Source organism: Asterias amurensis, chromosome 2 (genome assembly GCF_032118995.1).
Source record: "Asterias amurensis chromosome 2, ASM3211899v1".
NCBI lineage: Eukaryota > Metazoa > Echinodermata > Asteroidea > Forcipulatida > Asteriidae > Asterias > Asterias amurensis.
The window spans coordinates 1,364,613-1,392,036 of record NC_092649.1 but is presented as its reverse complement, the minus strand read 5'-3'; the positions used below and the strand labels follow the sequence as shown (position 1 = coordinate 1,392,036).

General features: G+C 38.9%; 1 protein-coding gene across 4 annotated transcripts in view; it reads left to right on the top strand.

Moving 5' to 3' along the window:
* Positions 1 to 27,424, top strand: part of LOC139950159 (dedicator of cytokinesis protein 3-like) — a 96,558-nt gene that overhangs the window by 12,242 nt on the left and 56,892 nt on the right. For 3 of the 4 annotated variants that reach the window (XM_071948810.1, XM_071948793.1, XM_071948785.1), the window contains exons 2-16: positions 4,069 to 4,152; positions 4,767 to 4,807; positions 10,409 to 10,461; positions 11,099 to 11,186; positions 12,326 to 12,559; positions 13,540 to 13,578; positions 15,291 to 15,359; positions 18,560 to 18,690; positions 18,972 to 19,053; positions 20,139 to 20,259; positions 21,182 to 21,260; positions 22,306 to 22,526; positions 23,747 to 23,868; positions 25,494 to 25,760; positions 26,834 to 27,005. In XM_071948810.1, coding sequence (XP_071804911.1) covers positions 4,069 to 4,152; positions 4,767 to 4,807; positions 10,409 to 10,461; positions 11,099 to 11,186; positions 12,326 to 12,559; positions 13,540 to 13,578; positions 15,291 to 15,359; positions 18,560 to 18,690; positions 18,972 to 19,053; positions 20,139 to 20,259; positions 21,182 to 21,260; positions 22,306 to 22,526; positions 23,747 to 23,868; positions 25,494 to 25,760; positions 26,834 to 27,005 — 1,803 coding nt within the window. The remainder of the gene's footprint in view (positions 1 to 4,068; positions 4,153 to 4,766; positions 4,808 to 10,408; positions 10,462 to 11,098; positions 11,187 to 12,325; positions 12,560 to 13,539; positions 13,579 to 15,290; positions 15,360 to 18,559; positions 18,691 to 18,971; positions 19,054 to 20,138; positions 20,260 to 21,181; positions 21,261 to 22,305; positions 22,527 to 23,746; positions 23,869 to 25,493; positions 25,761 to 26,833; positions 27,006 to 27,424) is intronic. The other variant, XM_071948800.1, reaches the window with a different exon arrangement.

Below are 27,424 nucleotides of genomic sequence, written 5' to 3'. Positions count from 1 at the left end.
TCTGCTATTAAAAGCAAAACATTGTTGCTTAATTTAAGCGATATTTTCTGTTTTAGAAGCAGCTCAGCAAGAAAATCGGCACAGAATCAAAATGACAAAATCTATTAGTTGCACAATTTTTTTGTGAACATGCACTGAGACATTATATGAGTGTAAGAGAAAATTTCTATCATTCATTGTCTCATACTGGAAGAAATTTATCAGAGTCAAAAGTCAACATTTGAACAAACACAGAGTTTGTTTTCGTTCAAGATATTAAACAGGGATGAGGTATTATCATTCAATTGAAAAACACAAGACTGCTTGACTTGTCCAGGCATGAGCTTAAAGGAACACGTTGCCTTGGATCGGACGAGTTGGTCTATAAAAAGCGTTTGAAACCGTTTGTTATGAAATGTATATGGTTAGAAAGATGTTTTAAAAGTAGAATAAAATGATCCACACAAGTATCTCTCAAAATTGCACGGTTTTCCTTTTACGTCGCGAACTATCACGGACGGCCATTTATGGGAGTCAAAATGTTGACTCCCATAAATGGCCGACCGTGTTATTGGACGGGGTAAAAAGAAAACCACGCAATTTCGAGGCATATTTGTGTAGATCATTGTATTCTACTTTTACATCATCTTTCTAACCATATGCATTTTATAATAAACGGTCACAAAACGCTTTTCAAAGACCAACTTGACCGATCCAAGGCAACGTGTTCCTTTAAATGTTTTTTATAATGACAAATTGTTCTTACTCTCGCAACAGTTCTCGCGACACCGCCGATGTTCTTGTGAGACTGCTGGCCCCTGCGAGACTACTTACCCCCCCCTCACCCCCCAAGACTATTGCTCTAGTACGACTACAGTCGGGGAGCCAGCAGGCTCGCATGAAAGCAGTGATCTCGTGAGAGCAGTTTTCGAAACCAGAGAGCTAGATACTGAGTGTATTACGCTTTAACTATTAACGACTTGTCCACAAGTCTATAAGCTTTAAGGCCCGACACTAAAAACCAACAGCCTTTGTCCTAATTCAAGCCATGCATTTCATATCATGTTGTTATGGAAAACTTTGACAAGTCCTTTTTTGGAAAGGACTTGGATAAGTTTAGGGCTTCAATATGAAAAGAATGATTATGTTAAAATTGATAGTTACACTTAATTGTACTTTTGAACCAGGAAAACAAAAGTTGATGGTTTCTCTTTTGACCCCAAGTCAGTTCAATCGAATGTATCAAATGATAATAATGGTGTTCAGATTTAAAGGGAAGATACACAGTTGGTAATTGTCAAAGATCAGTCTTCTCACTTGTTGTATCCCATCATAACCATGAATAACAAACCTGTGAATATTTGAACTCAATTGGTCCGTACATGTACTTTGCAATTGTGTTTACTCTACGCATTACAGGCAAAGTCTGCCTCGATTGACGTCACGAACAGCGCCCTCTCGGGTTGGGGTCTACTCTTAAATTTGTAAATAACATAAGAACTGATTTTTTAAAACCTTAGTTTTATAACTGTTTATTCACATTCCACTCATCAAAACACATATATTAGTGACAAAAGCTTTATTTTAAAAAAATACCACTTCCAGGTGACTTTAAGTTTAAGCAGTCCAGTGCACTGGAGTGGGGATCTGGAATTTCTGACGAGCAAAGTGTAGGTTTTTGTCCCAGTCGTACAAAATGTAGCATTCGTGTCCGTAAGCAAAAGCTAGACACTTTGCAATTAATTCCTTCGTCCTTTCCGATGGGACCTAAAGCTGTAGGTCCCACGTGTTGTGTAATGCGCCTAAAAGCACCCAATACACATATCGTTAAGAGAAGGTGCTTCTGGCATGGTTTTCTCATGGTCCTTTCCCTATGGTTTTCTGCACTGAGTTTGTACCAGAGCACCTTGTACTAAACCATAACAAGGTGGTACATTTGAAAGATGGTTTGTATTTATAATTAATAAATACCTTGGACGGTTTCAAGTCTCTGATTGGCCAAAACCCGGTCACGTGTGGGAGTGTTAACGGTGGTATAAAGACCGGCTTTGGAAAGTAGCGAATAAGTGGCCACTAAATCAGCATACATTGTGTAAACCTTGCGCGTTGCACTGTATCGCACGCTTATTTATATCCCTGTTTCAAAAATCAAATACACAGACTTGTACGCGCATCGCACAGTATTGACCTATGAACAACCTCCTTTTGACCTCTAATCGAAGGTGCCGTACTTAAATGACATCATGTGCATAGTCTATGAGTGGCTAGATAGTACATGCACACATTTTTTTTAAATAACAAAAGGTGAACCTCCTATAAAGGAAGTGTTTACTGTGCACACAAGTACAAAATATTGTACAATACACAAAGTATGTGAATTTCATACGTGCATACATTGTATGATGCAAGTTTTGAAAGCAGGAAGTGGCACTCAGGGAAATTGTTGGCAAACGAATGCAGAACTAAAACTTGAAAAATAGAAAACCACACTTGTCAGCGCTGTCGTCATGAAGTTTATTGCTGATGAACAGAGAAAAAAACAAACACTGTTTATTCACTTTTTATGTTCACATTCAAGTAGGCCAAGACAGTGTCAGTGTGTTTGTTTTCACTAGGTGGGAAAGTAACAAAAATGTGCCATTGTCAACTAAAATTTTCTAAAATTGAGTTATTTTTGAAAGGAGAACATACACTGCCTATTGTTGTTTTGGCCTTGAACTTCCCGCTTGAAAGGGCACAGCAATTTCCCTCTGGTAAGGGCACTTCTTTGAGGAAATGTATATTTTGTATTGGAATTTTGCAAAGGGCACCAAACCAAAAGCACAGGGCACCACGGCAATTGCTGTGCGAGCCATGGGTTATTTGGAGGTCTCTTGTCAGGGATGTGCGCAATGTTATGAGCTATAGAAATTGTTGCTTTTTATGTTACACGTATATGGTTTTGGTGTTCTTTCATACATACATAAACATTCAATTGGAGTTAATCTAAGAAAGTTCAATGGCTGCGAACAGAGCTGACTTCTTTAACAAAACAACAACAACAACAACAACAACAATAACAACAACAACAACAACAACAACAACATGAGCATGCCAGTTTCAATTAGATGCAGCGAATTTTTCATTAAAAAAACCTCAAATTACATACCCTTATTTCTGATCGACCACTTTAAACTAGAAATTCATTATTGCAAATGTGTACAAAGTTCTACAAGGACATGGATACATGTAGTTTCTTGAAATTCTTCCATTGGTTTCATTTTGATCATTATAAAACGTACCTTAGTACTTAGAAGTCAAATGTGAAAGTTTGTTTTTCCTGCCTCTTCCTAGTTCTAGCTAAGTATAACCTGCGGCGCAGTGGTTACAAGTTCAAACGAGTACGCATAAAAGTACAGTTTGCTACGTGTAGCCTATACAATGAACACTGTATTAGTCATTCATGAAACTTTTAAATCCTTCTGATGTCTTAATTCTTTTTACTAGCAGAAAGAAACCTTTTAGAATATTGTTTTCCTTCGAACTAACTTTGACAATAAAGATGGTGGGCCTACAGTTTTAAAACAAAAAACATACAACAACTTTTTACCTATTCCATGGAAAATGCACAAAAATAAACATGTAACATGCACCATATTTTGTAGTATGGCTATGGGCATGATATGGCTATGGGCATGAGAACTTGTCAGGATCCCCAAAAATGTTTGTTTCAAAAAATGTACCATTATCATTTTCGTGCAATACCTTTAAGAAAGCTTACTGTCTCAAACACAACAATGGTTGGCGGCCTATCAAATCTGTCATAACTCTTGCTTGTACAACAGTACAAACATCTGGAATTGGGCTTATTACTCGATAACCCCTTGGCAAAAAGGGAGATTTTGAGTATGAGTTCTAGTACCCTTTGTCTATCTTTGTGCAGGAGAAAGTTATCATAATTACTATAACTTTCTCCTGTTACACAAGGGAATGCTCAGGAGCGTAGTTGTGTACGTCAGCCAGTCAAGTGACCGCAACTATCTTTTCAAACTATTTCTTGTGTCAAAGTGATTTTCTTAAAATTAAATGTTTTTTTTCTTTTTCCACCAGCCATTTGGACGTATCGGAAGTCTCAGGAAAATGATCTATCCTTGAAGATCGGTGATGTTGTTTGTCTCTCAGAATCCATCGATGGTGAGTAATTGCAGTTTGGGATTTTTTTATTTATTCATGTCCAGCAGTAAACCAGCATTTTATTTTGGGGCAAATTGAAAAATTGACATTGTCAAGAATTTAAGTTGACAAAGCCACGTAACCGCTGTTAGCAGGCCTGATATGCTAGTTTGTGGATGGGGAGAATTTAGATTATTGATGAACAAAACTGTTTATGTATTCAGGCATGATATTATTCATACTTTAGTCTGGCTTTCCAATTGTTTTTGCTAAATTGTTTTTCCTTCACTGCTGTTTTTTCAATTTTTCAAATTTTTATTTATAGGATTGACCCTAATATTCCCAGCCCATTTGAGCTTTTTCATAATTCTGTATCGAAAAAATAAATGACTCTTTCTGAAAATGTATCTTATTGATTTCCGTTGCCTTGGTTCATCCCAAATTCAACAGTATTTCTGGAGTGATACTGCCCTCTTGTGGTAGCATGAGTCGTACAAGATTGGCAGCACTTTTTGAGTACATAAATACGATATACGATAATGGTGTTGTACCTGTATGACCTTGGCACTGAAAGAATTAACAGAGCTTTAAGAACTTGATGATGTGTTCTTTTTTTAATTATTATTTGTGTACAGGATGGTACAGAGGCCATGTTCCGCCAAACAAGACAGTTACAGTAAGTTACTGCTTATTATTATTATTGGTTTATTAAAAATCAAACAAAGCAGCTAAAAGGCTGAATTGTGTTTAGGTTTACAATATAAAAATCTATTCAAACATCAAAAACCAGCAAATATACATGAGGAGATTATAAAAATAGAGCAGCATTAGAACGCTCATTATATCGTTCTAAATAACCTGTTCTAAAACCACCTACCTTATGAGTGAATGTTCTTTCATGATGCCATTATATCACGATAAAAACGCATGATAATTGCGCGTTTTATAAGCAAGGAGGTAATATTTGACATTCTTAAGCCCGGCTCATACTTCCTGGGAACGCATATGCGATAGGAATGTTGATGTCACAAATTCGCAACGAAAAATTCGCAGCTCAACTTTTGCAAAATATTTGCGGCTAAAAACAGAGTTGTAACATCAAATTCACGCCAAATTCACTTTGCATATGCATTCGCAGTAAAGTATGAACCAGGCTTTACTGAAGTTGGGGTGGCATGTGGAATCAGCTGGGCTATTTTAATAAGGGGTTTGAAGTGCAGGTCCTCAGAGACCTTGCGCTCTGTAAGACATAAGGAGGGAGTTGAGGGCGGTCTTATTTTCTCAGCTTTGTCCTCTGTCTTTTAAAGACACCTCCATCTCAAAAGACACCTCCATCTCAAAAGACACCTCCATCATAATTTGAAAGATTGGCCATTCATCTTCAGGAATGATTGGGTGTCATGGCCGAGTGGTTTAGAGTCTCAAGTCGTTGGAGTGTGGGTTTGAATCCCGGTCATGACACTTGTGTCCTTGAGCAAGATGCTTTACTATAGTTGCTTCTCTTCACCCAGGAGGGGGCTGCATGTAAATGGATATCTTCTTCTTCTTCTTCTTCTTCCTTTCAAGAGCTGCTTCATTAATTGCGAGGGTAGAGTTTGATTTTATGTTTGAAAAAGCCTTTGGAGCACCCTGGCAGCCTGGAGCTGTATTACTCCCCAGGGAGCTGAGAAAGATTAAAGGAATGTTGTTGGCCCAATGACCAGGCCACTAATGTAAAGCGCATTGATATGGTAATTTATGGTAATTGTAAAATGTGCTATATACATAATAATAATAATGATAATAATAATAAAGAATATTTATAGGGCGCCAAAATCCACCAAAATGAGGTGCTTAAGGCGCACAGGAGGGGGAACCACACAGCAAGGAAAATAAGACAAATAGACCAATTACACATGTAAGAACTAGTTATGAGACAGGATACTTCTTGGAGGCAATAAAGGCCTCCATGCCCCATGGTCATTGCCTTGGTGCCCTTAAAATGTTCAAGTAGAAATTTACAATTTCCTCATAGGGAAAATGCCTTGGTGCCCAAGCCCTTTAATATACATGTAACAAAGCCATCAAGCCTGAGTTACATCTATTATTATAAGTCCATCCTTGTTATTGATACGTGACTTTATTCTGCTGTTTCCATGGAGCATTCGTGAGGGTTATTCTCGTTAGTATAAAACCAAGAAGGTCGGCACCTGTAGGTCGCGGTCACTTAACCACCTGCGGAATCAAAACCATTCTCAATAATCGGTTAACAATAAAGGTTGTTTGACGCACACCCCTCAATTATTGAGGCTTGTGGGTGAGTTACACAGGGTTAGGACATCCTGCAGTCAGGAAAAACCTCACCGCAAGTCCTTGCGCTACGACCACTGCTGAGTCAATCCCACTGGGTAATGACATCATCGAGCTATTTATAGACGTTCGGAGCATGAATCAGGCCTCCTGTGTTGACTTTGGATAGCCAAGGAAACTAGCTTGGTCTGGAACGACAATGAAATGTTGCAAACTTGATTTTGTGAAGATAAAAAAAGATCAAAACTAGAGCTAAATTGCATTTGTGCACAAATGCAGAGCTGTTTCGTCAACAAAAATTTCAAATTTCTCAACTGAGTTTTAAATTTGTTGGGTATTCAAAGCAATTTTGCCCAATGTGGCATAAATAAAAAATAATTTGGATTATACCATATTCAGATAGCAATTTATGTGTTAAAGGTGCAAAAATTGAAAAAATAATAAAAAATCATGTGATGATGTCATCATGACGTCATTTAATATTTCAAAAGAACTTGTCAATATCCAACAACCTACCAAGTTTCAACATGATCGCATAATTACTTAGGGAATTATATTAGTTCAAAAAGTGCACCTTTAAGGCCGCGTCACGTGACCCCCGATGACGTCATTGATCTGAAACTTCACACATATGATGGCTGCCTGACAGTTAACTTGTGTGTAAAATTTAAAGTGATTAGTAGCCTTGCTCAAGGCAGTCGAATTATTCACTCCGAAAAAAGACCGCCGCTGTATAAAAACCCACCCGTATTCACTGTGCGTAAAACCCACCCGTATTCACTGTGCGTAACATCGCACGACACGATGCCCCCGTACACTATCCGCATGCGGAGGCCGTCAGGCCGACAGCCTTGTAGGATATGTGTTGAAGCCACCGACCTCATTACTATAATAAGCGAAGAGTTCCCACGGTCAGCTCATTACCATAATGCCCGCGAAAGACGAGACATGTGTACCTCACACACCACCACCACGGACACATGATAGGGTCCAAAGGTCGTGATAAGGGAAGTGCGTGATTGGACGTCAAAATGAATAATTCATTTGCCTCACATCCTGTGTTGTCTGATAGGTCTGACGAACGATATACATATTCATGAGCTGCATACTAGCATATCCTCGAGCCCCCCCAATTTCGTCCACTATTGGAATTTTTTCAATACAACACATTAAAACGGGAAGGTACAGATCCGACAAGGCTGTCGGCCTGACGGCCTCCGCATGCGGTTAGTGGTGTACGAGTGCGATGACTTGTGTGAACAGTATTCGTGCGATGTGACAGTGTGTATACGGGTTGGTCATTCGGTGTGATCGCACACACCATGCACAGGGTATACGGCGGGTGGGTTTACAGCTGCGTCTTTTCGGAGCGAATAATGCGACTGCCTTGAGCAAGGCTAAGTGATTACAAAAAACTTCACCACAGACATCTTCAAAAAGTCCATTTTGAAGAGTTTTCATCCTGCCGCTAGAGGGCGCTGTTGCAATTTGTGACGTCATCAAAAAAAAATTTGAACTGCCCACCCTTGCTAGACACTTACGTCCTTGGAAAGCAACTTCATAACTTTTACCACTTTTGAGTTACAGGGCACTTTCGTTTTTGGCCCATTACGACCGGAAGTAGTGGTCATGTGAGGTCACGCACACAAAACAAAATGAAGACCTATATTATCCCTACCTAATCCCGCAAACAAAAACCTACGGTCTCTTTTGGCTGATTTGATATAGATTTTCAAACATTTAACAAAAAACACCTGTAAGATGACGTCACGTGACCGCTGATGACGTCAGCATGACATCATTGCTTTAGGATCATCATTGTATCATTACCTTCCATCCCTGAAAGTTTCATTGCAATTGCTCTTTAGGAACTATGCAAAAAATTGCGAGTACTGAAACAGACAAATAAAAAAAAAAATAATAATAAAAACAACTTTAACAAAAACAAGAGCTGTTTCGCTGCGCTTCGCTACGAAACAGCTAATAAAAAAAATTTGTTGGCTTTTGGAAAATTGGACTCCATCCATTTTGTTACTGGAAAGGCGTATCCAGCCCCTCGAAAACAAAACAAAACAACAAAACATAAAAAAATAAATTATCAATAGCAATAATAAATTTGATACTAAAAAAAAATAGTAATAAGATAAAGTTATAAAACAACATGAACATAGATGAATAAGTAAATAAATACATAAAATGTGAAAACATTTTTTGTAATGAAATACAAATAACAATGATTATAAATCAACTCGGAAGGGAATGGGAAGTAGATTTTTGTAGTGAAATGTGCCATGATTGGTTTGATGTTGTTTATACTCCTTATTTTGTTCCTGTACGTTGTTTTTGTATGATACACTAGTCATGACAGCACCAGGAAATTCCTCATTCTATTGGTGAAATATTTGCATTACAAACATCTCTGTTAAAGATTCATCTCCTGATTTCTTGTCAAAAGAGTGACAAATTTAGATTTGTGGCCTCTGAGACCTTTTTTAGGCGGGTTCATGCTGTTTCAAACTGGAAAAAACATGAACTGGTCTCCCTGTTTGCATCACACAATGCAAGAATTGAGTGTAACTTGCAAATTCTTTGCTTTCAACATGCGGTACATCTTTATGTCCCATCTGAAGTATGCAGTGATAATGGTTAAGTGCCCTGCTTGAGGGGACAAGTGTCACAATTGGGACTCAAACCCATATCGAGTCTATGATATGCCATTGCATTGGCTGTTAGACCGTTCCAATCATTGATACAATTTGTATAATGTACATTTCATCAATGTTCACTTACATACTTTTCCATGTAAATTTCCTACTGTACATGGTACAGTAAAAAGAAAACCTCGATTTTTGAGTATTGTGATTTTTTGTTTTGCCTATAGTATTATAAAAAATTGATTTCTCCAGGGCGTGTTATTTCCCAACTCAGTTATTTTCATCCTGGTGAATAACAATGACATGTATTTGCAATATAACGTCCCTGAACAACAAAATGAAAATAGATTGATGGATTTCTACCCCTGGTGGGAAACTGCAGCAATTGTTTTCAAAGAATGTGTTTTTTGCCATGTGTGTTTGTGGGTAATGTCAATGAACTTAGTTTTAAGGTTTTTTTTCTTAAGGAAGTATTTGTTGTCAATGATAAACTTTACCAAATGGAGGGCAAGTTATTTCCTGATTCTGTCATCTGCATACGTAACCTTAGATGATATGGAAAATGACAAGGGTATGGTTTACAAATCAAATAAGAAAGGAGAAATAGTGTTTTGACAAGAATGTTTGGAAATTAAGTGAGAATTATTTAGTTTACAAATAAATAGCCGATGGCCCTAAATCTAAGCCTTCGAGAAACACTCTGCGCCAGGGTCCAAACATCGGGCAATCAAAACTATTGTTTTAATTTATAGGCCTACCATGAGTTCTTTTGGTTTGTAAGCAGTTCGAGAAACACTCTGCGCCAGGGTCCAAACATCAGGCAATCAAAACTATTGTTTTAATTTATAGGCCTACCATGAGTTCTTTTGGTTTGTAAGCAGTTTGCAACATATACTTATTCAGTGTATGGTCCGTAGTCATTTAGTTTGGGTGGGTGGGAGAGAATGACATGACAAATAGAGGAGGAAAAATAGAGGAGATTTTTCTGACCGGTTTAGTGAAGTACATGTATTAGGACATGTAGGAGCCCAATTTCATCTAGAGAATTTACCAAAAGCACAACAAACTATGCTTAGCAGAATATCATTAACTGCCAAAATATCATGTACATGTTCATGTATCATGGGCCATCTGTGACGTGACTGATATCGTGCTAATTTTTGCTGGGCAGAAAATTTTGCTTTCAACTTACTTGCAAAAACGTCCCAAAGAGTACGGTGTAGGTTTTTAACTACTTAGGTTCGGGTTTGGCTTTTAAAGAAATGTATGGTACCACGACCCTGGGTATTAATTTCTCTTGTTAAAATAACAACATCTGTGAATTATCTTTTTAGGGGATCTTCCCAGCTTCCCATGTACATCGCAAGGAGCAATCCAGCAACCAGGGGTAGGTTGTATTTGTATTAATGTTTTTGGTAATGGTACTTTAAGTGGAGTCAATTTCTTTATGCCCATTATCACTGCCTCATTTCCAAATAATAGCCAACATTTAAAGAAAGAACATTTGCAATCAAACTGGTATTTCCATTTCTCGTGAATAAACTTTTCCCGAAATTTGAATAAACCATTAAAGGCAATGGACATCTTTGGTAATTGCCAAAGACCAGTATTCTACTTGGTTTATCCCAACATATACATAAAATAACAAATCTGTGAAAATTTGGACTCAATCGGTCATCGAAGGTTGTAAAAATTTGGACTTAATCGGTCATCAAAGTTGCAAGAGAATAATGAAAGAAAAAACACCCTTGTTTGTTGCATAATTCCCAGTTTCAGATGCTTAAAAAAGGCTACAGGCCTGAAGTCTTTTAATATTTTAGTGAGGAATTACCTCTTTCTCTAAAACGACGTTACTTCACAATGTTTTATCTTGTCACACAGCTCTCTATTGCTCGTTAACAAGTAAATTTTTATGCTTCTATAATTATTTTGAGTAATTAACCTAGAGTGTTCATTGCCTTTGAGACCAAATAAATGGAAAGAATTGTGCAGTTCTGACATCTAGATTTTTTTCAATGTTACAGGGAGAGTCTCGAAGACACAGACAGTCTCATCGAAGAGTTAGACTGTGTCTTGAAGGAATGGCATTCCGTCTTGACGGATCGGTTCAAAGTAAGAGAACAACTTGCCTCCTTGTGTGAGGGGGGTAACACAGTGAATGGGACATGTGGGATGGGGAGGGAGGCTGACAGCATTACCTACATGTATTTGCATCATCAGTGAGACGTTTAAAATAAATTGTATTGCAATAAGAAACATTTTCAAAGGCTGTGTCTGAATTGGCCGCTACGGCTATAGCTGAAGTATAGGTGTCCTTAGCAACATCCTTTAGCAATTGTCAAAGCTAAAGCTGTTTCACCAATTTTGATACATGAAAAATGCTTCAAACAGAAAAAAAACTTTGCAGTCGTCGCATATGAAGTTTTTCCATTGTTTTTTGTTTTTTTGTGGTACAGTACCTGAAAGCAACCAAACAAGAGTTCCAACTTGTCACTGAATTCAGTCATTTGTGTGATTTTGAAGTTCTTTTGAAATCACCTTTAAATTTCCAACCAGGCATGGATGGGAAAATTGCATACTTACATGTAATTTTACCATCTAACATTTGATTGAATTTTGAGGGTAATTAAGAATAATAATAATCAATTTGATAGAATTGTTTGGTAAAATATTTCAGATGAATTGAAAAAAACATTGTATTACGAAAGATCACGTTGTCACCTACTCCTGGGGCTGAAACAGGGCTAGGGCCTTTCTTTTCAGAACCAACACTGCTAACGCAAAGTTCACCTACATGTAATATTATACCCCTACCATGAAAAGTTTCAAATCCTACTTAAAGACACTAGACAGACACTATTGGTAATTGTCAAAGACCAGTCTTCTCACTTGGCGTATCTCAACATATGCATTAAATAACAAACCCGTGAAAACTTGAGCCAATTGGTCGTCGAAGTTGCGAGATAATAATGAAAGAAAAAACACCATTGTCACACGAAGTTGTGTGCTTTCAGATGCTTGATTTGGAAACCTCAAAATCTAATTCTTAGGTCTCAAAATCAAATTCGTGGAAAATTAAGTCTTTCTCAAAAACTACATTACTTCAGAGGGAGCCGTTTCTCACAATATTTTATACTATCAACCTCTCCCCATTACTCGTTACCAAGTAAGGTTTTATGCTAATAAATTTGAGTAATTACCAATAGTGTGCACCGCCTTTAAAGTTTTCTGACCTTTGCCTTTCCCATCAGACAAACGAGATGCTATGGTTCAGCGAGCTGCGTAAGGTCATGCTTGAGTTGATAGACCTCAGACGACAGCTCATGTCTGGTCAGCTGACCCAGGAGCCGGCCAGAGAGGTCAAGATACAGATTACCAATCGCATCGATGTGGGTAATGAGAGGATGGGACTGGACCTGATACCCAGCATAGATGGGAAGATCATCGACACAAACACATGTAGCATAGTTGATCTTCATCAAGTGGTGAGTGTCAGTCAGGGTTGTAGCTAGACCAACTTTAGTGGTGGGTAATACAACAAATTATTTCTCGATGTCAACCAAGGACAAACGGATCAATACAATTTGTCAAATTCATTTATTTGGGGCCATTATTGCTGAAGTGCAATGAAGTTTGTGTATGGAGCCATATATGTATGGGGCCATACAATTATAAGTTTAATTGCCTTTTGACTGTCTGCTTTTACCGAGACATTTGATACTCCTTATCAGAACCTGTGTCTTAGATCAATGCACAGTGGACAATATTCTTAAATCTGTGCAGGGCAGCACAATGTACTTTGCCCAGGGTGCTGCACAAAAATTGTGAGTTCTGGGCAGGGTCACCCAGCATCGGGGCCACCCAGAATCGGGGCCACCCAGCATCGGGGCCACTCAACATCGGGGCTACAATGCTGGTGTCAGTACTTAAAAGGTTTCCAGCTAACCAGCGGATCACTTTTAAGATGGCACTGAACTTGTACAAAACTGTATGCAACACTTTCTCATCCTTGTACATTTTAGAATTACCGGTAAATACATTAGATTTCAGCAAACCCGACCCATATAAGAAACCAATATTATTACTATTATCTATTTAAAACCTGTTGACTCCCCGTACTACAAGACTAGGTCTTAGATTCACCAGCAACATGCTCCTTGTTCCCCGGTCTCGTCTAGCCAGCTACGGGGACAGGGGTTTTCCATTACAGCACCTAGGCTGTGGAATTCACTCCCTGGAAACCTCCGGGAAATACTTAACATCTACATATTTTAGTAGCAACTTAAGACATGCCTGTTCACACTTGCTTTCCCTAACACTTGAGAATTCCCTCATTTCCATCTTGATCGGCGCCTTTGAATGGTTATACACCAGATTTAGTGCGCCTTTATAAATGCTGTGTAATTATTATTATCTATTTCATACCAATATTTACTTGTGTTTTCTGTTCATCTATCCATTACAGCATCTCCAGAGTGTTGCGCAGACTGCTAAAGTATTACCGGTAAGTTAAGAACGACTTGATTCAGAGAATAGTGCGTGTCCCCCCCCCCCCCCCCACCCCAAACCAAGGTATCAGTCGCAAGTTCCCGGCAGTTTTACCCCTCTCCCAAAACCACAAAAGATTTTAAGAACAAAATCGTTTCATGGTCTTAGCAGTTGTTTTAAAATCAATCAAAGCAAATTTGATTTGAATTTAAGAACTCTTGTGTTTCAATGGATTATATTAGATTAGATTAGATTAGATTTGGTTTGTTGCTGTTTGTATACAAGTATACAATAGAAATTGCCTTAGCTCTTGAAGGCAGTGGACACTATTGGTAATGGTCAAAGACTAGCCTTCACAGTTGGTGTATCTCAACATATGCATAAAATAACTAACCTGTGAAAATTTGAGCTCAATCAGTCGTCGAGGTTGCGAGATATTAATGAAAGAAAAAACTTTTCCCAGAATTTGATTCAACTGAGCTCAAATTTTCACAGGTTTGTTATTTTATGCACATGTTGTGATATCGCAAGTGAGAAGACTGGTCTTTGACAATTACCAATAATGTCCAGTATCTTAATAAATACTGTTAATATGATACATGTAAGCTTTATGTAGAAAAGTGTCAAAATGCAGACAAACTCTTTGGTATTGTTTATCAAAAACACGAGTTCTTCATTTGATTTAAAGTCAAATATTGCTTCCATCTACTGCCATAATCAAATGCTATCGATGCGTTCACAGTGTTTGGTTACATTGTTTGGTGGCATTTAAGTTATCAAGAACATGAGTACATGTACTTCATCTGTTTCAAAGCCAAACACCGTTTTCATCTACTGTCATATTTGATCAAGAGTCAAATGCTATCGATGCGTTCACACTGTTTTGGTTATGTTGTTTGGTGGCGTTCAAGTTATTAAGAACATGAGTCTTTCATCTGTTTCAAAGTCAAATATTGCTTTCATCTACTGCCATATTTCATCAAGAATCAAATGCTCTCGATGCGTTCACAGTGTTTTGGTAACATGTACATTGGTTGGTGGCATTTAAGTTTTCAAGACTTTGAGTGGTAAATGTTTTATTTATTCAACTTTGTTTTAATTTGTTTCACCATTAGCGCAGAATCTAGCATGGTTTAAAGAATGGTGTAAATTGGGGAGCGAAAAAAGAAAAGTGCAAATTTAGTTACATTTTTTTATTTAAATATCCCAAACCATTCAACTGCTGATTTCATTTTGTGTATCTATCTGATTGAGGGTGACAGTTGTTAATATGGTTAACTGTTTATGCTGCACAGTACATGGGATCAGGCATTTAGTTTGGGTTTTCTTATAACAATGTGGTGACATTTTGTCGGAGTGATCGAGGATCCCCATTAAACCACCCAATGGATTTGGGATACATCATTAGCGACTCATTAGTTTGCTCGAATATAGACCTTTTTATGGTGCTAAGCAGCTCTATGAAACTTGGTCCAGGTAATTCCAGGGAAGCGTTAACATGTATGTCTTTTATTTTGCGTGGTGTCATCGGTCAATGATGTTACGACTGAGTTGTCTCCAGATCTCCCTTTCCTTCATGCATGTATCATAGATCAACATTATGTAGGATCCCGCATCGTGTCGCCAACCCCCACCCGACCCCCACTTCTACCCAACGTCCCCACCCCCCTTCTGTGTGCCTCATGATGTCAATGTTTGTGTGTGTGTGTTGTATGTCCATTGCCTTAGGTTGTCATGGACGCCGGTTGGCTCTTGGCTGTCAAATCTGCGGGCATCGATATCTCCCCGCCCTCACAGGTCTGTCAGTACGTTTCATAATCGCCTGCTGATACTGCACTAATATTGCTTGACTATTATATTACATTATGTGTATTTGCTGCCTCTTTATAATAATCATAATCATAGTCTACATGTAAGCATTAAAACAGCGTTCTTACTCAGAAAAGGTTCCCAAACACTTGATAACAATTAGGAATCTTCCAGTACGCACTTATCCACCAATCAGATGTTCGAACCGAAATGTGATAATAAGCCATAACCTACTCCCAGTTTTTATATTGCACTCTGCGTACTGCGAGTGTCAATGCGTCACGCTCTGCATATGGTCAGCGCAAAAATTACACACTGAATTGTGTTAGCACTAAATACTTTCCCCGGATTCTGAAAAAAATTACATGCATATTACTTGGAAGGGATTCGACCTACGACATTTGCAAAGTCGCCAGACACACAAGGCCTGAAGGCCACTTTAAGGTGTGGGCTACAAATCAACTATTTTTTTCAGGGGCCATTGCCACCTACTCCTGGGGCTGAAATAGGGTTACCTAGGTATCAACCATCAGAAGCCTGGCTGGTAGAGCAGAAAGCACTACCTCCCCAATCTTAACCAAGCAATCGTGGTCAAGTGTCTTGCTTTAGGACACAAGTGTCAGGACTGAGGCTCGAACCCACACTCTGCTGATCAGAAACACCAGAGTTTGAATCAGGTGCTCTTAACCGCTCGGCCATTATACAAAAGAAAGCCACAAAAAAATGAACTTTTTTCATTGCATGAGTTTTAACAGATGGTTATCATTTATATGCGGTAAAGCCATTGGACCCTTTCGGTAAACAGTGTTGTCCAAGGCCCACACTTTGTGTACCACAACTTCTATATCAAATAACAAACCTGTGGAAATTTAGGCTCAATTGGTCATCGGAGTCGGGAGAAAACAACGGAAAATCCTACCCTTGTTTCCGGGCGTTTCGCCGTGTCATGACATGTGTTTAAAATAAATCCGTTGCTGTTTTCTCAAAAAGTAAAGCATTTCATGGAATAATATTTCAAGAAAAGTCTTTCATCATTGCCTTCTGTAAACCCTGTAAGTTATTTGTAAATCTGTGAACTTTTTATTTTTTTCTGAACCAAAAGGGTCCAATGGTTTTAAATAAGCTTGACTAGCCTGCGACAGATTAAAAAAAATTAAAAAGCTTGTAAAGAGAAAATCCTTAGTTTCTTTGACTACAACCAGAATAGTAATATTTATTTATTTTGTTTACTATTATTTTTGCAACAAGTCTGCTGAAGCATCTTTAATCCTTACAAAAACTCTTTAAAAAAGTTCTGCTTTTATGGCTAAAGTGCTTATATCATGATTGATTGAACTCTTAATCAAATTAAAAAATAATATTAATAATAAGGGAATCAATGTGTGGTGGAGAGGTTTTCAACTAGTGGTTTAAACCCAATGACGCCTGGTTCTTGATAGTTTTACCGAGACGAAGTCGAGGTAAATTGTCAAGAACCAGCCCTTGACGGGTTTAAACCACGAGTTGGAAACCGATTCAACACACTTTGATTACCATTCATAAATACCTTTTTCGGTCAATAAACATCAACACTTTTGGTCAAAAAGTAAAATAAATGCAAAAATTATAATTTTCCATTGATTTCTTTCAACACAACACCCCTCCAGCTATGAATTGGTGAGGCCCTCGGGTAAACAACTCTTAATAAGGGAATGCCGGCGCATCGCGCATATAGCGTGATGTGGCACAACTGTTTCAACCGTTGCTCTCGACCAATAGGAATGAAGAAACTGTCTTATAAGCACAGGTGCATGCTCCCGTGTCACGCCAATGTTTCAACTCTTTTTACTGGTCATAAACAAAGGTTTATTTTAAAAACAGATTGACATTCCTTTTACTATACATCACATGGCTTTGAATGGTGCATAGAGTTTACAATGATTCTATGGCATTTTGTTGTTTTGATGTTACAAGTTAATGCCATGCCTGACTAACTAATACAGTTGCCTTGTAATACTAAATGCAGTGGTCTTGTTAATAATCCCATGCATGTAAATCACATTAGGTCATGCTCACCATTTCAGGGAGTCTGTAGGTATCGCCTTGTCGCCTAGACTTGCATACCACACAGGGCAATGACTCCTAAAAGTCTAGCGATGATGACGTCGGGTGAATTGTGTCTATAGAACCCTTGCTTACATGTATGATGTCATACTCTCACAAAGCGTCATTTATGTCGCCAAAAGGAGGTAGATCATTGGAGAAAAGCTGTTCTTTGTGCATGGTACCTCCGCATACCTGGAAGTGTTTTACGTTATGCAAGGGGGGGGGGGTGGTCTATTGATTGCTATAAACCCCTTACACAGCATGTAACGCACCTCCAAACAATTACCATGATTTTGGGAGTTGAATCTTTTGTGCATGGTCGTGCATGATGTTGACTTCCCAAATGGCGGACAGTAGGCGCAAGTGAACGTGCAACCGAGAGTTGTTGTGATGAGGTAAACATGTAGCCCTAGCATCACAAGGCTGGAAGACCACTTCATGGTGAAGGGATACCTTTTTAACTGATTTGGGCTGTTGACCCAAACTGTCATCAGGGGCACGTTGTCACCTACTGCTGGGGGGGGGGGGGGTTGAAACAGGGTTACCCTCTTCACAGTCTGTAAGAATGTTGGCTGGGGTCATCCATCAGAAACCTGACTGGCAGAGCAGATTGCACTATTCCCAACTTTTTACGATGCGTTTATGGTTTAAGTGCCTTGCTCAAGTGTCATGACCAGGATTTAAACGCACATTCTGGTCAATAAGAAGAATTTTTATGAATACATGCAATTTTGTTTCAGTTCAGAGATGTATTCATTAGACCACAGTTTCACTGAAATTGCCTGAACTCTGTCTTTTTAACGATAGTGACAATGCTAGTCGATTATTATGGACCAGCATGCTGGGCATGGTAGCATCGCTGGTTACCAACAGCCATTTTCATAGCACAGCGCAGAGTGGACCAGTTACAACAAAATAATAACGTCAGTAAAGTCCAAAGTCGTGTTGATAAAATGACTACAGTTGTTCGCAAAACAACTTCTGTGCGCATGCCCTACCTACGTTACTAAATAACCACTCATTAACCAGTGATCTTTACGTGAACTTGACCATGGAGAGCATTTTGAACGATTTTCCTTGATTTGCTGCTTCTCTGTTCACAGATACGTGTGGAGGGGATGGCAGCGTTTGCTCACCACATTCACCTACAACTCAAGAACTTTGGCTGCAGTATTGGCGAGGAGGCAGAAGCATTCTTCGCTTTGTACGATGCTAAAGAAAGCAGATTCATCAGGTGACTGTTATTAAGGTGTCCCAGCCTCAATTGCATAAAGCCTGTGAGCTCAAGACCTTGCTTAGCATAACAAAATTTGGCTTAGCAGAAATATGTTACCAGCCAGAATATCGTACAGTTAGCACCGCTGCGACTGGTACCCCGGTCATTTCTTGCTACTTAAAGAACAGCTTGATAACATTGGGCCATGAGTCATGCAGCTAACCTCAGAGAGGTTGTAACCAATTGGCATCGGAAGACGCATTAATGTTTATGCTTTTGGTGTTCTTGAATGTTTTCAGTGAGCGTTATCTGGCAAAGTTCAACAAGCTGGGTGTACCAAACAACATAGACAGAATTGGCAACCTGTGCACAATATTCAGTGTAAGTAGAAAGGGTATTTGTTAAAAAGTTGTCTGTGTTTTCCATAGAGCTGTATATATGACTAGAGCGCTAACACCCCATTATACATGCACTAAGGTTTTTAAGCTGTGTGGGCGCATCCATGTTTATGTACAAACCAATACAAAAGCTTGAATTTTTGTACGGCAATTGTATAGCTATTTGCATAATGGTGTGTTGGTTCTTTTTTATGTGTCATCGAACCAAAACAAAAAATGCAGCAAATGCAAACCCGCAATCAGCTATTGAGCATACAAACTGCGAGCGTCATGTGCGGCATGTTTAAAAGGCGCGTACTTTTTTTTAGTACAACGTCAATCAAGTCTAGCTAACGGTTTTCGTAGTGCGCAGACGTATGCTAATGGGTCGCGTACGAAAGTGCACACGCGAATAAAAAAATTCGCAGCAATGTGTTTTCGTTTAAAATTAAAATTGTTCCATAGTACATCAAACATGTCTGCACCCAGGGTGGCTTCAAAACACAGAGCAAGTTAGCACTCTAGTCAATGTATATAGCTCTATGGTGTTTTCATGGTAGAACAGAAAAATACCCACAATCTTAAAACAATCTTTTTCTTGAATAACAGGTTTTTTAAAATCGATATTTATTAAGCACCGTATGCTCAGTTCGTTCCCAAGTTCTGTGAAAAAAGCTCAGAAAAAAAAAACACCTGCAAATTACTAGGTATGGATTCGCACCCACGACCTTTGTGTTGCTAGAGCAGATGTCTTACCACTAGACCAACAAGCTATTTTCAGGAAGTACGGTGAGTTCTTTGACACCCTTAGATGCAATTATCAAAGTGCTCATTTTTGTTTCTTCCGCAGAACAGGCATACATAGCTATGTTTTGAATTCTGAATCCCAATAATGTAGCACCTTCTAATGCTTTATAAGTAACCACGGTGCCATCAGCAGAAACTGATGGAAACACTGGGGCAAAACCCTTTCACTTAGCAATGGTCAAACTGTTTTCTTTAATATGCATTACACAGTACCATGCATTACACAGTACGTCCCATCCAAAACTTGTATTTTTTTTTTTCTTTTCTTTCTTTCCACTCCAGGAATTGAGCAACAAAGACATAGTTCGAGAGCTTTATCTGACCTGCCATATCATCAGGAAAGGTGCCATGCTGACCACGAAGAAGGCTACCTCAAACTTCAGGAGACCATACGGATGTGGAGGTAAATGCATGGCTCCTCTTACCGCTGAATTCTCCGCTTACAATCACCATTCGGCGCTTACTGTGCAAGCGCCAAACTTCTGCGCTAGCTGTGTAAGCAGATGATGCCTATATAACGAGGAGTTCGCACGTGCACAAGCCAAAATTCCTTAGTAAACCCGTGAAATACGCCTGACAAAAGTACAGAATTCCCTGCTTCGGCAAGTACTTACTCTTTGCTAGCGATACACAGAGCCATGAAATTGGACCCAGTACTTGTCAACAGCTCCCTTGTTCCACAACTTGGTGTTTGAAACATAAAAAAATAACTATTTTGCTTGGTGTAACGACAGACGGGGGGCCTGGAAATTCATCTGTAAAGGGTTTTGATATCTTTTGTAGATCAAGCTTTTGGCCATGACATGAATCCCTACTCACTGTGAATGAAGATGTACTTGAATGAAGAGGTGTTTGATTTACCTGTAAAAGTTTCAGCTTTATTAGTCCTCAAGTTTTTGAGGAATAAGTGAAAATCACAGAGCAATGTTTTCAGGAGAGTCGCGTTTCGTCTCCTTTTCGACGAAAATTATTTTTGTGAATTTTACTCATTTCTCAAAAACTACAGCGCCTGAGAAAGGAAAAATATTTTCAGGGAAGCTTTCTACCATCATTATATTTAAACCGTGAAAATTTAATGTAAATCTGTGAAATTTGTGTTTTGTGTTTTGCAAAAGTATCCAAACCCTTTAAGAGGGCAAGGCTGTTTTCTTTGTGCAAAGGGCACTTTCATTGTAAGTCCTTAAGGGGAAACTTTTGAAGGGGCACCAAGGCTAAGACCAGGGCAACAGATGCCACGGTCTGGGCGGTCTTTAGACATCTCCAGGCCTGTAAAGATGGTATTCAATATCATAGAATCTCCATTGTTGTTTTCTCCTGTTTGGTAGTTGTGAGTTTGTTGACTGTTTTATCGGAACCAGTTGATGATGTGTCCTCAACAGCGAAGGAGTTTGTCATGAAGATTGTGTAAGTTTCTAAAATAAAAGATCAACAGATTAAGTGTTTGTCTTTCTGTCTGTCTGTCCGTCTGTCTATCTGTCTGTCTGTCTGTCTGTCTATCTGTCTGTCTGTCTGTCCGTTTGTACGTACAAGAGCTACATTATGGGCATTATTTTGAAAAGCGTAGATATTTTTATACAGGAAAAGTTAAAAAAGGGATGATAGGACAACACCTGGGGAAAGCCCACAATGTCACTCTACTAAGAATGTCTGAGCTTCCTGCTAAGGGATCTTAGCAGACAAGGGGATATTAACACCAAACTGGCAACAACCAATCTCTCTCATACAAACAATGGTTTAACGTCTATGATTATGAATTGCACAAATCAAGAAAATGTGATTCAGTAACTAGATGACAACACTTAAATTCTAGTCATTGTGAAATCAGCAGTTAGCCTGATAAGATTTGAACCCACAACCTTGTGCATGCAAGTCCTGCAGTCTATTCACGGTAAAACAATGTTCAAGCCATGCAGGAACAAACTCAAATTTATCTCACAAAAATTATTATCTTAAATGCCAAAACACCAATACACTTACCATCCACCTGATGTACAGATGAACATGTAGGTGAGTTCTATAGATAAAACTTTTTGTTTTAAAAGGAACACATTGCCTTGGATCGGTCAAGTTGGTCTTTGAAAAGCGCTTGTAAGCGTTTTTTATAAAATGCATGTGGTTAGAATGATGTTGTAAAAAAGAATAATCCGCACAAACATGCCTTGAATTTGCACGGTTTTCCTTTTACCTCGTCGAGTAAAACGGCCGGTCATTTATAGGGGGTAAAATGTTTTATTCCCATGTTAGTTTGCAAAGTAAAGGAAAACCATGCAATTTTGAGGCAAATTTGTGTGGATCATTGTATTCTACCTTTAAAACATCTTTGCAACCATATGCATTTTATAACAAACACTCTTTATAGACCAACTCGTCCGATCCAAGGCAACATGTTCCTTCAATGGTGATATTTGCATAATTTTATGTTGTTTTCTTATTTTGTGTACAAAAACAGTCAAGGATCATCAGAGGCTGAGTTCTCACAGCTACACGACAACATCATCAGAAAGCACATGAACAAATTAGGGGCTTCCAGCACGACTAACATCGGCATCTCGCTGTCACTGCGAATGCTTCATGGTCACTTTGACCAACTGAAGAGAGAGATGCCGTTGCTCTTCAGCAAAGGGGTGACCATTACCCGTAAGCTGGGCTTCTCTGATGTCATCATGCCAGGTGAGGTAGTAATGATATAGTCTGGTTCCCCCTATCTGTGATCCACAATGATAAAGACTGGTATTGGCTTTAAAGACCCAATGATTTCATTGGATACAATGATTTCGTTGGATGAACCTACAGTGACGTATGCTTTCCATACCATGTCATCATGCCAGGTGAGGTAGTAATGATATAGTCTGGTTCCCCCTATCTGTGATCCGCAATGATAAAGACTGGTATTGGCTTTACAGACCCAATGATTTCATTGGATACAATGATTTCGTTGGATGAACCTACAGTGACATATGCTTTCCATACCATGTCATTATGCCAGGTGAGGTAGTAATGATATAGTCTGGTTCCCCCTATCTGTGATCCACAGTGATAAAGACTGGTATTGGCTTTAAAGACCCAATGATTTCATTGGATACAATGATTTCGTTGGATGAACCTACAGTGACATATGCTTTCCATACCATGTCATTATGCCAGGTGAGGTAGTAATGATAGTCTGGTCTGCTGTCTTTGATCCGCAAGGATAAAGACTGGTATTGGCTTTACAGACCCAATGATTTCATTGGATACAATGATGTCGTTGGATGAACCTACAGTGACATATGCTTTCCATACCTGTGTTATGATTGGCCTGAGGTAATTGTTCGTTGATCATGCCAGGTGAGGTAGTAATGATAGACTGGTCTGCTGTCTTTGATCCACAAGGATAAAGACTGGTATTGGTTTTACAGACCCAACGATTTCATTGGATACAATAAACGTACAGTGTCGTAAGCTCAAGAATACAAGTGTCATGACCAGGGTTCTAACCCACACCCCGATGACTTAACCACAAGAACTTGAGTTCAATGCTCTAAACCGCTCGGCCATGACACACTATATAGACCTTTCTTTTATTGATAAACAAACTGCCTTGGTTGGCATGGACGGCCGAATGTTGGTGAAACACTCAATCGTACTAACAGATGTTTTACCAAATTCACGATTTTTGCAAACTTTCAATTTAATAAAATACCTCCCATAATGAGTTGTTTTGTTTTAAATGTTGTGTAACATTGTTAGCAAGAGTAGCGATTTGATTTGCATCTATGGCTTTCCACAGTTTTCCAACCTGGGTTAGCAAAAACTCGGGCTGTGACGTTGCAAAAGAAAGGTCTAGATACAGAATTGAATGGTTTCTAAAGGGTTAAATAGCGGATGTCTTATTTTGTCCTCAATCTCAGGTGACGTGAGGAATGATCTTTATCTTATGCTGGATCGAGCTGAGCTTGAGCGAGGAAAGAAAACAGCTGGGAAGAATGTTGAAGTCACGGTTCACGTCATCGATGGCAACAATAAGAAGATGGTAAGAACCTGGGATCAATGATGCGCATCCTCTGCGCCAAGGGGTTGTTTTTAATTTGAGCTTCTTTGAAGGCACTGCACACTGTTGGTAATTATCATCAACCATTATTCCCACTTGGCGTATCCCAATATATGCATACAACACCGAATCTGTGAAATTTTTTACTCAATTAGTCAAAGTTGCAAGAGAATAACAAAAGAAAAAACATCTTTGTTGCACAAATTTGTGCGGTTTCAGATGCCTGAAAAAGGCCTTCAGGCCTGAATTCTTTTAATATTTGAGTTAGAAATTACCTCTTTCTCAAAAACTATGTAACTTCAGAGGGAGCCATTTCTCACAATGTTTTATACTGTCAACAGCTCTCCATCGCTGGTTACCCAGGAAGTTTTTATGCTAGCCATTATTTTGAATAATTACCAATAGTGTCCCGTGCCTTTAAAGGGAAGGTATGCGTACATGAGCTTTGGATAGAGTAAAGCATTTTGAAAAACCATTTCACTTCTAAGTAATGTGGCTGTGGAAAAACCAGTTTTAGTGGCCCCAAAATTTGAATCTGAAAAGCACTACTGATTTTTCATCTGATTTGTTTTTTCAAAATGTACAGGTTTAAACAGATGTTTAAAGAAGGTTTTTATTCATGTTGGCAAAGCAAGAAAAATTATTCAAATACTTACTTGGGCTACACTGTGCTTAATTGTTTGAAAATGTCATCTAGGAGTTAAATTTGTTTGACAAAACTATTGAAAACATCAAAAACACACAAATGCTATGTTTTATAGTGATTGTGATGATTTCTTTATTGTCGACTTCATATTTGGCTTGTCAACAAAACTTTAAAAAAAAAAAAAAAAAAACTCCCTCCCTCCCCTATCTGCAAAAAATATGCCTTATCATGCATATTGACTATGAATGTACATGAATAGACCAATCCGTTACGCTCCGCCCCATTGCGCATTGACCAATTACAACGCGCAATGATGGTCCGACAAATCAAGTCCGACATGCGTGTGTGTATACTTGGCGCGCGCGGTAGAGTTGTGCAGAAAGGCATTGGAGAGGCTCACGTGTGCTTGCACACAGGTGGGTTGTTGGCGGAGCCTAATGGATCGGTCACTTCCGTGCACATGCTTGGTAAGCAGAAAAGATAGCATCTGGCTAGTGATGTTGATGAATGGACCAATGAGAATTTGACTCTTGCTCATGAATATGTATGTGGTACAGTAATATATTATTCTAGGTGTAGTACATGTTCTTTCACAAAAAGGGTTTGATACTTTGTAGATCAAGTTTTTGCCATGAAAAGAATCCCTACTCACTGTGAATTATGATGTTTGTAATAAAATTTATGTGCAGAAGTTTCCGCTTTATTTGTGGTAACTTTTGTTTAAAAAAAAAGCACCGAAAAGTGTTTCCCGGAGAGTCGTGTAATTTCATTGTTACATGCTGAAATATTTTTTGTCTCACTGAGACAAAATTATTTCAATGAAAACCATTTACTAATTTAAGGGAAGCTTTCTTCCATCATTAACTTTTAACCATGTGTGAGTTAAGTGTAAATCTGTGGACGTTTGTGATTTGTGTCGTACAAAAAATACCCAAAGTCTTTACTTGTGCCTTGATTCCAGAAATGCATCTCTCTTGGCGGGGACGAGGATGAAGTAGATGAGTACCGTTCCGCCATCTTCTATCACACCAATCAACCCCGCTGGAATGAGAACATCCGCCTGAGCATTCCCATGGAGAAGTTCAAAGATACACACATACGCTTAGAGTGTCGCCACTGTTCCGCTACCAGGGGGGACAGGAACCTGTTTGCGATGGCGTTCATGAGACTCATGAAAGAGGATGGGACGACTGTGGAAGACAGCGAGCATGAGTTGTTTGTTTATAAAGTAGGTGAACAAATTAATATTAATTTTCTCGGTTGTTCTTTTGGGTTTTGTAAAAATTCTTATTCTGAGATGTTTTTAAAAATATTTTTGCGTATACGGTGCTTACACACATTGGTGTAAGGGTGACTAATAAGGAAATAAAAGGGTAGCAACCGGGGCGTTTATCGACAGCCACGACCCTGCTTGTTTTAAGCGGCAGTTAAAGAATAAGTCACTACTCTTTTTTCACTACTCTCTTTTTTTATAAATGCCTTTTTGGTTAAAATTGGTAATAAAGTATGAAACTCTGTAAAACCTATCCGTTTTTTTGACGTCCTTGAGCTCTGTACGTGTGTTGCGTTTTTAATGACTGAGACAGTTTTTGGATATGCATTCGTGCGCATTGTAGGATGCATCTAAACGTATCCGAAAACAACCGGTTATAAACAACTCCATCTGGTCATTATCAACCGTTTAAACACCCCCACGTGACGCGCTCTCCACCATTAGGAATACCGAAACTGTCTGAGGTATTTATGAATTAGGGAATAACAGTGCGAGCACCCGGTCTTCACTGCGTGGTAATGACCGGGTTAGTGGCTGGTCCGTTAACAGCGCCAGCCAGCAACCAAGGTCATTACCACGCAGTCAGGACCCGGTCCGAACACTGTTATTCCCATTAATAAATACCTTTTTAAGCGAATTAAACGGCTGAAATTGTCCAAATGTTGTGACTTTTCTCTCGGCGCATGAGCTCATTGCAGATTATACGCGTGCACCTGTTACACACAGGTACTCAAAATTGATACAATTTCAGCACGCGTGCGCAAGTGCGCGAAGTTGCAATGAAACTAACATGGATATAGATAACCATGCGATACAGCATCGCGCAAGGTTTACACAATGTATGCTGATTTAGTGGCCACTTATTCGCAATTTTCCAAAGCCGGTCTTTATACCACCGTTAACACTCCCACACATGACCGGGTTTTGACCAATCACAGACTTGAAACCGTCCAAGGTATTTATTAATATTATATAATACATATATGCAACCATCTCAACGACTATTTTTGTTTGGTCATCCTATACAGTGTGCAGAGAACCAGGACTTTGAGAATCCATTGTACCTGAACCTGCCGTCTTGCACCCAGGAGATGGTGACTAGGTCCTCACCAGCTTTTGGGAATAACGTCTTCAGTAGAAACATGAGAGAAACCTTCTTTATTAGGACCATCATCTGCTCTACCAAGCTGGCGCAGAACGGTAAGAACTTAAAACGAACATTACAGAATTGGTTATTGCTAATGAAACATTTGCTGGCAGTGTACGCACTTTATGCAATCCACTATATATATGTATACATAAACTGACAAACCTGTAGAAGTTCGAGCTAGATCGACCAATCTGGGTCACGAGAAAACAAACAAAAAACTATTACACATTTTGCATGACATTGAGAAAAAAAATTCAATAAGAGCTCACTGAGCGGTAAACTCCAAACAGGAAATCAATTCTATTTATTTGTCATTAATTATGACATTTCAGACAACTATTTCAAAGGATGTTTTTTTACTATCAATATCATTAGATACATGTAGTTTTATGTAGATCTGCAATCTTAGAAAAGTTTTTTTCTTACCAATTCTGTAATGTTCCTTTAAAGGGAAGGTATATGTTTGGTA